The 13,936-nt window shown below is 33.9% G+C and overlaps 2 protein-coding genes and 1 pseudogene across 2 annotated transcripts; 2 read left to right on the plus strand and 1 right to left on the minus strand.

Moving 5' to 3' along the window:
* The first annotated feature begins 443 nt into the window (after positions 1–443).
* On the plus strand, positions 444–5,348 carry LOC11429385 (FACT complex subunit SPT16). Its single transcript, XM_003618387.4, has 2 exons — positions 444–702; positions 1,928–5,348. The coding sequence occupies exon 2, from the start codon at positions 1,940–1,942 to the stop codon at positions 5,114–5,116; it is 3,177 nt and encodes a 1,058-aa protein (XP_003618435.1). The 5' UTR covers positions 444–702; positions 1,928–1,939; the 3' UTR covers positions 5,117–5,348.
* Positions 5,349–6,275: 927 nt separating this feature from the next.
* LOC11433972 (AAA-ATPase ASD, mitochondrial-like) lies at positions 6,276–7,779 on the plus strand (annotated as a pseudogene).
* A 2,668-nt stretch (positions 7,780–10,447) lies between these two features.
* Positions 10,448–12,277, minus strand: LOC11421813 (AAA-ATPase ASD, mitochondrial). Its single transcript, XM_003618389.4, has one exon. It carries the CDS (start codon positions 12,185–12,187, stop codon positions 10,625–10,627), a length of 1,563 nt encoding a protein of 520 aa, XP_003618437.1. The 5' UTR covers positions 12,188–12,277; the 3' UTR covers positions 10,448–10,624.
* Between the last annotated feature and the right edge of the window lie 1,659 nt (positions 12,278–13,936).

Consider the following 13,936-nt stretch of genomic DNA (forward strand, 5'->3'; position numbering starts at 1 on the left):
CTCCCACTCGCCTAACCTCAACCCTCCATCCTCCTTATCTCTATGTATGTCTCTCTTTATATCATATCATCAATCTATCACATCTATCGTATCATTATATTTTTCTCTTCATCTCAAGGTGTATACACCCCAATGAAGTGCATACAAAACATTTTTGTAAAACTATTTTGTTCATATATTTAACAAATTAATGCCTAAACTAAAATTAGAGATGGTAGTTACACATATAACAAATACTTCCCTAAAAAAAAGAAAAACTAAATAAATCCAAATCATGGAAAAAATATTGAATTGAGGCTAATCAAGAGAGAAATGATATTTGTACAACCATTTTATAATAATTTTCTATTTCATATTCACATTATCTTCTTATTTTCTTTCATCATTTTTCTTTCTCTATTATTTTCGACCAATAAGAAGGAAGAGACCGACAAACCTATACTTCTATTTTCTATTTTCATTTGTATATTTCTGTTTCTATTTTCTTCCCCTGTGAGAGACCGAAATCCCTCTATTTCACAAAATGAAGCATCCTCTACCAGGCACCAGCGGCATACGAACCCTAATTCCCTTCTCATTCAACTCTCAAACCCGACCCGCAAACACCCTCTACTATATACACCCCCATTCTCGCCAAATTATGTTACAACTTTTCCCAATTCTAAAACCGTTTCCTCAACCTCCATCGTTACTCGCTCACAGGTAATTTTTTTCATTTTTTTTTTAATTTTTATCTTAATTTTTTTATTTTTTACGCCGTTCTGGAAATTTTGTATGTATATTGCTGTTACGTAACTTTAATCGACGATGCGATGCTGTTGAATTCGTGGAAGCGTGTGTTTTGTTGGAAAACGGTGTCGTTTTGGTGTGTCATTTCGCATCTTGAAACATTGAAAACTCTAGATTTTGTGAAAGTAATTTTTTAGGAGTAAATGGGCAATTACCTTCGAAATTGTAATTTTCGTCAAATTATCGTAACAGAAGAATTTGACTTTGACGGAAAGTTAAATTGATTAACTTTGTGCAATTTCAGGGGTAATTGAGTTTTGTTAATTTAGGGAAGTAATTGACTGAAACTTACAATTTTGGAGGTAATTGTCTATTTACTTAAATTTTTAGGGTTAAAATGTTTTCAGTAACTTTAGTGGATTAAAATTTACATGTATTGTTCTTGTTTTTCTGAATCTCGTGGAAATTTGTACCAAGTTTCTTTTTTATGAACCTTTTCTTAAATTGAAAAAGAGTCTGGATCCATTGACACCAGTTGTAATTAAATTGATTTACACCTGGTGTCAACAGATCCCGCCTCATTGAAAAATGATTGAATTTCTGTATCGAATTTGTGAATTTAGGTAGAGTTGTTGTAATCAGGGTGCTCTTTGAGGTTGCGTTGTTATGCAATAAGTTTTTGAGGCTTCCAGAGTGTATCTTGTGGAAACTGATATAATTTTTTTTAGGTTACTTGGTTATAACTTTAAGATTTCCAAATACTCTTTTGCTGAAAGGTGTTATTTGGTAGAACCATTCACCATAGTAATGCATACAAATATTTGAGGAGTTTTCTGCCGGTCTCTTAAGTTCCATCTGTAGTGTTGTGACAGTGTGTATTTGTCCATTTTTGCGTGCTCTTTATATTTATATAGTGAAATTTTTCTTTGCTTAATTTTGTGGCTCAAATGTCGGGTTAGGAATGCACAAATTTAAACAATAACTCAATTAATGTCAATACTTGATTGATAAGCCAAACATAAACACATGTTAAGTATGTGAATAGATTTTAATCCTTTGTGTACTGGAACATCATATTGTTATCCTTTATTCATCAAATATCCGCTGCTCCTGAAGGAAGATACAGAGGAGTTTGCATCTGTAATTGTTCTTCTAGTTTCTAATCCATGTATCTTTTCATTTGTTCTTTTTTCTCCAGAAAAAGTAGACCATGGCAGACCATCGAAATGGAAAAGCTAGTGCAGCTGGGTCGGCCTATGCTATTGATCTGAATACATTTCAAACCAGACTGAAGACGTTGTATAAACATTGGGATGAAAGCAGGACAGATCTCTGGGGCTCTTCTGATGCAATTGCTGTTGCATGTCCTCCACCTTCAAAAAATACAAGATACCTGAAATCTACTGCTCTATTCTTGTGGCTGCTTGGATTTGAGTTCCCAGAAACAATTATGGTCTTCACAAAGGTGCAGACCCATATCTTGTGCAGCCAAAAGAAGGCATCTATTCTTGAATCTGTCAAAAAGCCTGCCAAAGAGTCGGTTGGTGTGGAGATTGTATTGCATGTCAAGCCTAAAATTGACGATGGAGCTTCTCTTATGGATGCTATAATCCGTGCCATTCGTACTCAGTCAAAGTCTTCTGGCCATGATTCTTCCACTGTTGGACACATAGCTAGAGAGGAACCTGAAGGAAAATTGCTTGATTTATGGGCTGAAAAATTAAAAAGTTCAAAATTTAATCTAAGTGACGTGGCAAATGGGTTTTCTGCATTGTTTGCTGCAAAAAGTAATGAAGAGATTACATCCATTAAGAGAGCCGCATACCTCACAACCAATGTGATGAAGAACTTCGTAGTTTCAAAGCTTGAGAATGTAATTGATGAAGAGAAGAAAATTTTAAATTCTACATTGATGAAGGAGACTGAGAAAGTCATACTGGAACCTTCAAAAGTCAACTGTAAACTGAAGGCAGATAATGTTGACATTTGTTACTCTCCAATTTTTCAGAGTGGAGGGAAGTTTGATCTTAGGCCTATTACTGGCAGCAACGACGAGGCACTCTACTATGAGACTGCCAGTGTGATTATATGTGCTCTTGGAGCCCGGTACAAGAGCTACTGCTCAAATATAGCTAGAACTTTCGTGATTGATGCAGAACCTATTCAAAGTAAGGCTTATGAGGTTCTTCTCAAAGCCCATGAGGCCGTTATTGGTTCTTTAAAGCCTGGAAACAAATTGGCTGCTGCATATCTTGCTGCAGTTTCTGTTGTGGAAAAGGAGGCCCCTGAAATGGTTTCTTGCTTGACAAAGTCTGCTGGGGCAGGCATTGGTATTGAGTTTCGAGAGTCTGGTTTGAATATTAATGCTAAGAATGATCAGATAGTTAAAGAAGGCATGGCATTCAATGTGTCGCTTGGATTTCAGAATTTGCAGTGTGAGAACAGTAAGTCTAAGAACAAGGTCTTTGCACTCTTGCTTGCTGATACAGTCATCATCAACAAAGACAAGACAGATGTGGTGACTTCGTTGAGCTCCAAAGCTTTAAAAGATGTGGCTTATTCTTTCAATGAGGACGGGGAAGAGGAAAAACCTAAATCAATGGTTGATCACAGTGGTACAGAGCACTTGGTGTCTAAGACAACTCTAAGGTCAGACAATCATGAGATTTCAAAAGAGGAACTCCGGAGACAGCATCAGGCAGAACTTGCTCGTCAGAAAAACGAAGAAACTGCTAGGCGACTTGCTGGTGGTGGTAATGGAACAGGAGTCAACCGTTTCTCTTCCAGGTCTTCTGCAGAATTGGTTGCCTACAAGAACATTTACGACCTTCCCTCTCCTAGGGAGATGATGATTCAGATTGATCAAAAGAATGAAGCAGTTCTCTTGCCAATTAACGGAAGTATGGTTCCTTTCCATGTGGCTTTCATTCGAACTGTTTCTAGCCAGCAGGACACCAATCACAATTGCTATGTAAGAATTATTTTTAATGTTCCTGGGACCCCTTCCAGTTCTCACGATCCAAACTTATTGAAGTTCCAAGGATCTATATATTTGAAGGAAGCTTCATTCCGCTCCAAGGATTCACGGCACATAAGTGAGGTTGTGCGATCAATCAAAACATTCAGGCAACAAGTTGTAGCGAGGGAGTCTGAGAGAGCTGAGAGAGCTACTTTGGTTACCCAGGAGAAACTGCAGCTTGCCAACAACATATTTAAGCCGATAAGATTGCATGACCTTTGGATCCGCCCTGCTTTAGGTGGACGTGGAAGGAAGATACCGGGCACTCTTGAGACTCATGTGAATGGGTTTCGATATTCTACCACCAGATCTGATGAGCGTGTTGATGTAATGTTTGCCAATATTAAACATGCATTCTTCCAGCCAGCAGAAAATGAAATGATTACTCTCCTGCACTTTCATCTGCACAACCATATTATGGTAGGAAATAAAAAGACCAAGGATGTTCAGTTTTATGTTGAGGTAATGGACATGGTCCAGAATGTTGGAGGCGGGAAGAGATCAGCTTATGATCCTGATGAGCTTGAAGAAGAACAAAGAGAAAGAGAGAGGAAGAACAAGATTAATGTAGAATTTCAAAGCTTTGTGAATCGGGTAAATGATCTTTGGGGACAACCACAATTTAATGGCCTTGACTTGGAGTTTGATCAACCTCTTAGAGAACTTGGCTTCCCTGGGGTACCTCATAAATCTTCGGTATTTATTGTACCTACTTCAGCTTGCATTGTTGAACTGATAGAGACTCCTTTTCTTGTTGTCACTCTAAGTGAGATTGAGATTGTGAATCTGGAGAGGGTTGGACTTGGGCAGAAGAACTTTGACATGACAATTGTATTTAAGGACTTCAAGCGGAATTTCTTCAGGATTGATTCTATCCCTTCTACATCAATTGATGGCATCAAGGAGTGGCTTGACACAACAGACATCAAATATTATGAAAGCAGGCTGAATCTGAACTGGCGTCAGATCCTGAAGACAATCACAGATGACCCTCAAAGCTTCATTGAAGGTGGTGGCTGGGAGTTTCTGAATTTAGAAGCTGCTGATTCAGAATCTGAGGGCTCAGAGGAATCTGATAAAGGTTACGAACCTTCAGATATTGAACCTGAATCAGACTCTGAAGAGGAGGATTCTGAGAGTGCATCACTTGTTGAGTCCGAGGAAGAGGAAGACTCTGAGGAGGATTCGGAGGAAGAACAGGGAAAGACATGGGAAGAACTGGAGAGGGATGCAAGCAATGCAGATAGGGAGAAAGGGAACGAGTCTGACAGTGAGGAAGATAGGAAAAGAAGGAAGGCTAAAGCGGCCTTTGGTAAGCCACGAGGCAATCTAAGCAGTAGCATGCCGAAGCGGCCCAAGTTAAGATAGATTATCGTTTTTGTTGTTCAAGTATCGTACTTTGGGTTGTCACTGCCAGTTGCTGCTTCTATGTCTGGACAAGTTATCTTATGATTGTAACTTATGTTCTCCATCACTTAATATAGTACTCGACATGAATCCTTGTTCCTTGGTTCCAATGCATGTCCTTTAGGTGGTTATAATCTCTTTTAAGAACTGCCACTATTTTTATTTATATCATGCTATTTGATCTCTCTGGCCAGGTGCTGTATGTTTATATTTTCTTTCCTTTCTCCCTGTTGGCTGTGTTTTCCTGACCCACAAAATAGTAGAAGGATGAATATTGCAGGGTAAAACATAATGTCGGATAATTTCTGTAGAGCTCCTTATTATTTTACTGAAGTTTTAATGATTTCTAAATTTTTTAATCATGTTTTTTGTTTATAAAATGTTTAGGATATATATGATCACATTTTGTCCTTAGGGATTGCTGGTGCGCCAACTGTTGGTTGAGGTTGATAGCGTGTACATATGTTATTGTCTGATACTGTTATACACCCTCCGGTTACCATCAGAAGCAAAATTTTACATTTTAGATTCATTTATTTAATGATGTATATGAACTTTATTATAGACCACATGCATCATTTAATAAATGAATCTAAAATATTGATCTAAAATGCTGATTTTTGTTTATAGTAGTGACCGGAAGGTGTATGATTATATTTATTTATTTTATTTTATTTTCTCAAATTATTATTGGTATATGTATCAATGTTATGCCATGCGTCTTGCTTTGTGTTGGTGTTTCCTAGGTGTTGCAACATTTGTTATTTTGATTGACTGAGATATCACGCAAGATTTAATTTTTTTTTTTTTTTGTGAAAGAATTATAGTACGATTCAAATTTAAACATGCAAAATCGTATAAAAATAGAATCATCAATTAATATTTATGTAGATTTTCTCATAAAACAAAACCTCATAGATTGTGTCAAGCAAATATAACGCTACAGATTATCTCTTATTTTATTTTCCTTCTTCATTTCCCTACGAAACATCAAACTATAAGTATCCAACCAAAACCTAAGAAAATAACCAGAGCAAGCATAGTCTTTTGTGTTCAAACCCTATACATCAAAGTAAGACATGGGAAAAAAACCGTCACCACTAGGCTCAAAATCAAATATACTTAGCCAAAAGAAAAAACTTTGGTCAATTATGGCTAGCATAGTGTTTATGTATGGCATATTTGAGAAATTCTTCTCATCTCAAATTCGAAGTTATGTTACAAAATACATGCAAAAACTCATTAGTTTCACGTCCCCTTACATCCATATAACCTTCCCTGATTCAATTGCAGGACCCTACCTCAAACGTAATGAAACTTACACATGTATCCAAATATATCTCAATGCAAAATCATCTGAAAGAGCAAAAAGACTTCGAGCCGAAGTTGTCGAAAATAGTCAAACTCCACTTGTCCTTACCATTGATGATAATGAAGAGATCATAGATAAATTCAATGGAGTAAAAATTTGGTGGGTTGCTAACTACACCTCACAAAAAAAAATCAGGTGAAGAAACTTCCTTAACCCTAACCTTCCACAAAAAATATCGTGAGCTTATTACTAGGTCTTATATCCAACATGTGTTAGAACAAGGAAAGGCTATTACATTGAAGAATAGGAAGCTTAAGCTTTATACCAACAACCCTAGCTACGATTGGTGGAGTTCTAGGACTAGAAGCACAAAGTGGAGCCAAACAACCTTCAAACACCCCGCGACGTTTGAACCCTAGCTATGGATCCAAACAAGAAAGAAGAAATTATAAATGATCTTGTTAAGTTCAAAACAGGTAAAGAGTACTATACTAAAGTCGGGAAGGCTTGGAAACGTGGTTATCTACTTTTTGGTCCTCCTGGAACTGGAAAATCTACGATGATATCAGCTATTGCTAATTTCATGAATTATGATGTGTATGATCTTGAGTTAACAACTATCAAGAATAACAATGAGTTGAAAAGACTTTTGATCGAGACGTCGAGTAAATCGATTATAGTTATTGAAGATATTGATTGTTCTCTTGATCTCACCGGCCAAAGAAAGAAGAAAGAGGAGAAACCTAAATATGAGAAAGAGAGTATGGTAACTCTTTCTGGTTTGTTGAATTTTATTGATGGGATTTGGTCTGCATGTGGAGGAGAGAGGATCATAATTTTCACAACAAATTTTGTGGACAAACTTGATCCTGCCCTAATTAGGAGGGGAAGGATGGATAAGCATATAGAAATGTCTTATTGTAGCTATCAAGCTTTCAAGGTGCTTGCAAAGAACTATTGGGATGTTGAGTCTCATGATGATTTATTTCCAATTATTGAAAAATTGTTGGAAAAGACTAATATGACACCTGCTGATGTTGCTGAAAATTTGATGCCAAAGTCAATTGATGAAGATTTTGAAACTTGTTTGAAGAGTTTGATTCAATCTCTTGAGAATGCAAAGAAAAAGGATGAGGAGGAAGCAAAGAAAAAGATAGAAGATGAGGAAGCAAAGCTCAAGGCAGAGAAAGAGAAACAAGAATTGACTCAAGAGGAAGAAAAGGTGAAGGAGAATGGTGTCATCTATTAATTTGGATTAGATTAATTTTAGTGATGTAAATCTATTTAGTGTATTCACTAATCTAATCTAAATAATATTTAGAACCTTTAATGTAAAAGCATATATAGTTGAGTATTATGATGTACATGTTTATATATTTTATTTTGATCAAGTCGTTTAGTGGTTTGAACTTCTATTTTTATATATTATAACTACCAACTAATTTATTTATACTCGCATGAATTACGTACCAACTATTTTTTAACTAAATCGACCATATCAGTATTTTTAGATTGGACACCTTTACTTGTGCTTAAATCCAAAATTTACAATTGTTTGTGTGAGTTTCAAAATGGTGTTTACCATTTCAGCTAAATATCAAAATAAAATAAAATAAATTTATATATGCATGAATTTCATTACACTTTAATTGCATTAGTATAGTGTATACAGCTTCAACAAATTTATATATGAAGGGCTGCAATGTCCTCCATTTACAAAAAATGAAGCATTATGATGATAAAATTCAATGTCATGCATTGTCATTGATAAATAAAAACACGTAAACACAAACACAATTTTTGTTTTGTGTGAATAATATACCATAAATAATGGAATAGCTACATCCTTTACGCACTAACATCAGCCACATGTGATCCTTAACCATAGCACAGACTAACTGCAAAAATGTAGGTCAAGTCAAGCTATGTTTCTCTACCTACTCTTTGTTGATATACTACCTCCGGTCCTATTTATAAGAGAAATTTAGGTCAACAAAAGTGAATGTATTTGGACTGAATTTTTAACTAGATACATCAACTTTTGTTGACCCAAAATTCTCTTATAAATAGGACCGGAGGGAGTAGTACGTAATTAAGGAATGCTGCATGCATCAAAGGTCTTGGAAGCTTGTGAGTTGTGACTATGCAGCTTTTGAATTTATTATTCAGAACCCACGCGCTTGCATTTATATCAAGAATCAAAATGGATTGATCCCACATTTCTTCTTGAAGAAGTTGCCATATAAAACCAAGATTGTTTGTTACACATATATGCTATTAACCAGGGTTTTATTTATGGGTTTTTCTATCATGTACAAATTTGCACATGTTAAGAAGTTTAAAATAATAACTTTAATTTAGAATTTGTGTTTTTTATATTAAATATGTAGCTTTTAATCAATAATTGTTGGTTTTCAATGAAAAGTTACTACTTTTAGTTACCTTAACATGTGCAATACTGTACATGTTAGACAAATCCTTTATTTATAAGAAAGAATTGAGTTATCAAAATTTATTGTATTTGGTTTAAAATTAGTTCTAAATATGTAATGTTTTTAGTATAAATATATAATTTTTTCACACACATATATATATCAAAAGAGTATGTTGCTTCATCCATAAGTGTGTGAGATACTAACTTATTATTATTATTATATATATATATATATATATATCAAAAGAGTATGTTGCTTCATCCATAAGTGTGTGAGATACTAACTTATTATTCAATTAATCTCAACTATGATATTAATAACACTACTTATTACTTCACTTTTTATAAAAAGGTCAAAATTGATTTTGAAGTTCTAGAATTGGTTCTAAGATATTTAATTACTTTTGAATATAATTGTTTTTAGTTTGAGAATTGAGTCTACTCGAAATTATGATTTACAGTATGAATCTTGAGATATTAAGAAATGAAGATTTGTGTGACTCGTCAATAGATCTTTGAAAGGACATTTGCTACAAATTCTTTAGCTAATTTGCATCCTCTAGAGCACATGTTAAAGAATTTATTATAGAAATATATGCATCACAGGTCGTGCATTCAACTTCTTAAAAATTAAAATGTTATGTTTTCTAATACAAAGTTGTTTTTTTTTTCTTTCTAGATTTCTTAATATGCGCATTTAGGATACAAGTTTTTTTTTGAGAGGATTTTGAATACAAGTTAACCTTACCCATAAAAATTATATATGCAATGTCAATAACTTTTGATATGTATGTGATCAAACAGTCACTCACATATAATCTCATATTGTTGTGCTTATATATCAACTACAATTAAATGGATATTTTTAAACACCGGTTCTATAGATAAGTTTTCTCTTCTCCTTCTGACAAAAGGATTAAATATGTACAATTTTTGACAGAAGAAAGGACAACTCTATGACACACGTTATGTGTCTATTGGGAAGAAGTACCACAGTGACTTAAAGCTATTGGAGCTAAGTTTTCTTTCTCCGTTAAAAAGTTGTAAAAATAAAGCTATTTGATGTGGACATAAAGCAAGTTACAATGTTTAATTTTAAAGGTCTTTTTCAACGCATGCTCATCAAGGTAATGAGTTGATTTAGGTCATCATAGACTATATGAAAAAATATGACGTTACATGCACGCCTAAATTTTAGTGGCGTGACTATAAAAAAAGTGGTTTGACTTTAGGAATCTAGATTAAAAATAATACACTCTCATAGATTAAATATCATTTCATACAGATGATATGAACATGTATAGATATGGTATGGTCCCTTCAAAAAAAATAAAAATGTATAGATATGGTAATGGGGAGGGGTATAAGCATCCTCCTGTTCCGTACTAAAAACTCAGATTTTCCTCACATCCGTATCCATTTAAAACGGTTTTTCCCCGTTAAATTCAGGGTGGAGACGGCCGGGTTTAGGCGGAGGTGGATTTTGTTGCCATGTTAAACATGTAATAATTCATACGAGTAGAAATCAGTTGGTAATGATAGTACATTATAATATATAAAGATATAAGTTCAAACAACTAAACGACTTAATCAAAACAAAATATATAAAGATGTACATATAATACTAAACTATGCTTTTACATAAAAGGTTCTAAATATTATTTAGATTAGATTAATGAATACACTAAAATGATTTAAATTACTGAAATTAATCTAATCCAAATTAATGGATAACACCATTCTCTTTCACACCATTCTCCTTCACTTTTTCCTCTAACTTTTCATCAACCTTAACCTTTTCTTCCTCTTGAATCAATTCCTGTTTCTCTTTCTGTGCCTTGAGCTTTGCTTCCTCATCCTCTATCTTTTTCTTTGCTTCCTCCTCATCCTTTTTCTTTGCAATCTCAAGAGATTGAATCAAATTCTTCAAGCAACTTTCAAAATCTTCAGTGATTGACTTTGGCATCAAATTCTCAGCAACATCAGCAGGTGTCATATTAGTCTCTCCCAACAACTTTTCAATAATTGGAAACAAATCATCATGAGTCTCAACATCTAAGTAGTTTCTTGCAAGAACCTTGAAAGCTTGATAGCTACAATAAGACATTTCTATATGCTTATCCATTCTTCCCCTCCTTATAAGAGCAGGATCAAGTTTGTCCACAAAATTTGTTGTGAAAATTATTATCCTCTCTGATCCACATGCTGACCAAATTCCATCAATGAAATTCAACAAACCAGAAAGAGTTACCTTACTTTCATTTTTCTCTTCTTCTTCAGCTTTCTTAATAGGATCCTTCATTTCATCATTCTCATCATCATCTTTCTTTTTTTTCTTCTTCCTTTGCCCAGTGAGATCGAGAGAACAATCAATATCTTCGATAACTATAATCGATTTACTTGACGTTTCAATCAAAAGTCTCTTCAACTCATTGTTATCCTTAACAGTTGTTAATTCAAGATCATACACATCATAGTTCATGTAATTTGCTATAGCTGATATCATAGTAGATTTTCCAGTTCCTGGAGGACCATAAAGTAGATAACCACGTTTCCAAGCCTTTCCAACTTTAGCATAATACTCTTTACCTTTCTTGAACTTAAGAAGATCATTTAAAATCTCTTGTTTCTTTTCTGGTTCCATAGCTAGGGTTCCAAATCTTGCAGGATGCTCAAAAGTTGTGTGATTCCACTTTTTGCTTCTATACCCCCACCAATTACTACTAGGGTTATTTGTGTAAAGCTTTAGTTGCCTATTCTTGCTCATAATAGATTTTCCTTCATCCAACACATGTTGAATGTAAGAGGTAGTGATGACTTCACGATGCTTTTTATGGAAGGTTAGGGTTAAGAATCTTTTTTCATCTGAAGTAGGATAGTAAGAAAATGATTGTGATTTTGAGGTGGTGTAATTAGCAGTCCACCAAACTTTGACTCCATTGAACTCATCTATGATTTCTTCATTATCATCCATGCTTAGGACAAGTGGGTTTTGGCTATCTTTGACAACTTCAGCTTTAAGTCTTCTAGCTCTTTGGGATGAGTTATCACTAAGATATGTTTGGATGATTTTGTAAGTTTCACTTTGTTTGAGACGTTCACCGGATAATTCATGAAACTTTATATGGATGTATGGATACATATAGTTTGTGAATTTGTTTGTGTATTTTAGAAAATATACACGAAGATTAGGTGGGAAAAATTTGTCAAACATGGCATATACAAACATTATGCTAGCCATGATTGAACCTAGTTGTGACCATAGTTCCCCAATTTCCATCTTCATACTTTGAAATGTTTAAAGGTAAGAGAAATATTTGGTTGTTTTTTTCTTTCTAACTTTTGTGTGGTGTATGAAGTAAAAGGGTGTGGTATTTATAAGGAGTATAATAAGAGTGTTTCATCACGTGTTCTTCCACATGGAAAGTAGCAAGTAGGTTTCTTTATATTTTCTTGTGAGTTTCTTGGTGATTACGTTTTACTAGATGACACAAGAGTTGGTAAATTCATTCATGGGTGTGTTGAATATTTTGGTAGTTGAACATTATTATTTGGACCACTCATATGTGATCTTGCACTATGATTACGTGTGAACTTTAGAATTTGGGTTGATGCAAATTCATTTTTTGATTAAGGTCATATCACATCTAGCTAATATGTGATTTTTTTGAGACGGCCAAAAATCTAAAAAGTGATCCAATAATATGTGATTTAGTGGATATTGAATATGTTTTAATTCTATTTTGAAAGTTGATTTGAATATAATTTATCACAAGACAGCTTGTGAAATGACTTCCACAAATATAATAATTTTTTTTATGTCATATGACATCGATCCAATGCATTATGCACTAGCAATACTTGACTATAATAATTCTTTAACTCAAATTAAATTGCACTAGTAAGGTTTTCTCATTGACTTCTACTTGACTATAAACCAATATGACAAAAGGGAAGGTTGGGCCAATTGGCTATTTCATAAAAGCGTGGTTTCAAACTAATATGACCATTGCATATTTAAAGGGTCCTCATTTAATATCAATAAAGATAGGTAGACACCTGTATATTCTTTTGTATTATTTTGGAAAATTTAAGTTAATCAAATATATGGTCTGCGGGATCACATTTTTTTCAGTTGTGTAACCACTATTTTTTTAGTATTTAAAAGCTGAAAAATATGGTCATGCAACTAAAATACGCGTGACCATTATTTTTCCACTTAGCTAACTAAATAAATTATGGAAAAATAGTGGTTACACAACTAAAAAAATGTGGTCACACAGATGGTATATTTGGTTAACTTAAATTTTTCAGAGTGGTACAAATTGATATACACATTAAGGCTGTCTACCTATCATTGCTCTTTAATGTAGACTATCCCATCAAATTTGATACCAAGGCGAATCAAACATAAAATCTTGATACATTGATGTGTTGCCACTCTCTTAATCTTAAATTCTGCCACGAATTTCCAAGATCCGACTCACCTAAACTTAATTTATATAACAAAATAGAGGCGTTCAAGCTCCTCTCCTTTATTAGTATTTTCTTTATGTTTTCTCTATGCATATCGCTTTCCTATATGCAAACAACACGAGAAGATGATCCAATTTTAAAAACACTCCATATATATTTTAACAATATTTGAAGTTGACAATAAAATGGCAAAGGAGTTCTATTATTTGCGTGATGCAAAGGGGGGAAGAATCTCACCCAAACAAATTATCGTAATTTTAAATATTATTTGATTCATAATCAAACAAAAAAGTTGATTATTTGAATTTTTCATGCTTTATTTCTTTATTGTAATAAAAGGGAAGAAAAAGGAGAACGAGGCCTAAATAAATAAATAAAAAATAGGGCCCACATTTTGGACTTGTTTGATTAATGACTCATGATTTACTACTTTCATGATAATAAAAACTTGAGCTGAACAAGACTAACGTTAAGGAGGAAAGTTCACAGAAGACTTGACCATGACATTTATTTTGCATGTTCCTCTTGGTGGATGGTTAATTTGACCCCATATGTCCTT

Source organism: Medicago truncatula, chromosome 6, assembly GCF_003473485.1.
Source record: "Medicago truncatula cultivar Jemalong A17 chromosome 6, MtrunA17r5.0-ANR, whole genome shotgun sequence".
Taxonomy (NCBI): Eukaryota; Viridiplantae; Streptophyta; class Magnoliopsida; order Fabales; family Fabaceae; genus Medicago; species Medicago truncatula.

What these genes read in the sequence shown, in the direction of transcription:
- LOC11429385 (XM_003618387.4), top strand. Translation starts at nt 1,940, where the DNA reads ATGGCAGACCATCGAAATGGAAAAGCTAGTGCAGCTGGGTCGGCCTAT.
- LOC11421813 (XM_003618389.4), bottom strand. Translation starts at nt 12,187, where the DNA reads ATGAAGATGGAAATTGGGGAACTATGGTCACAACTAGGTTCAATCATG.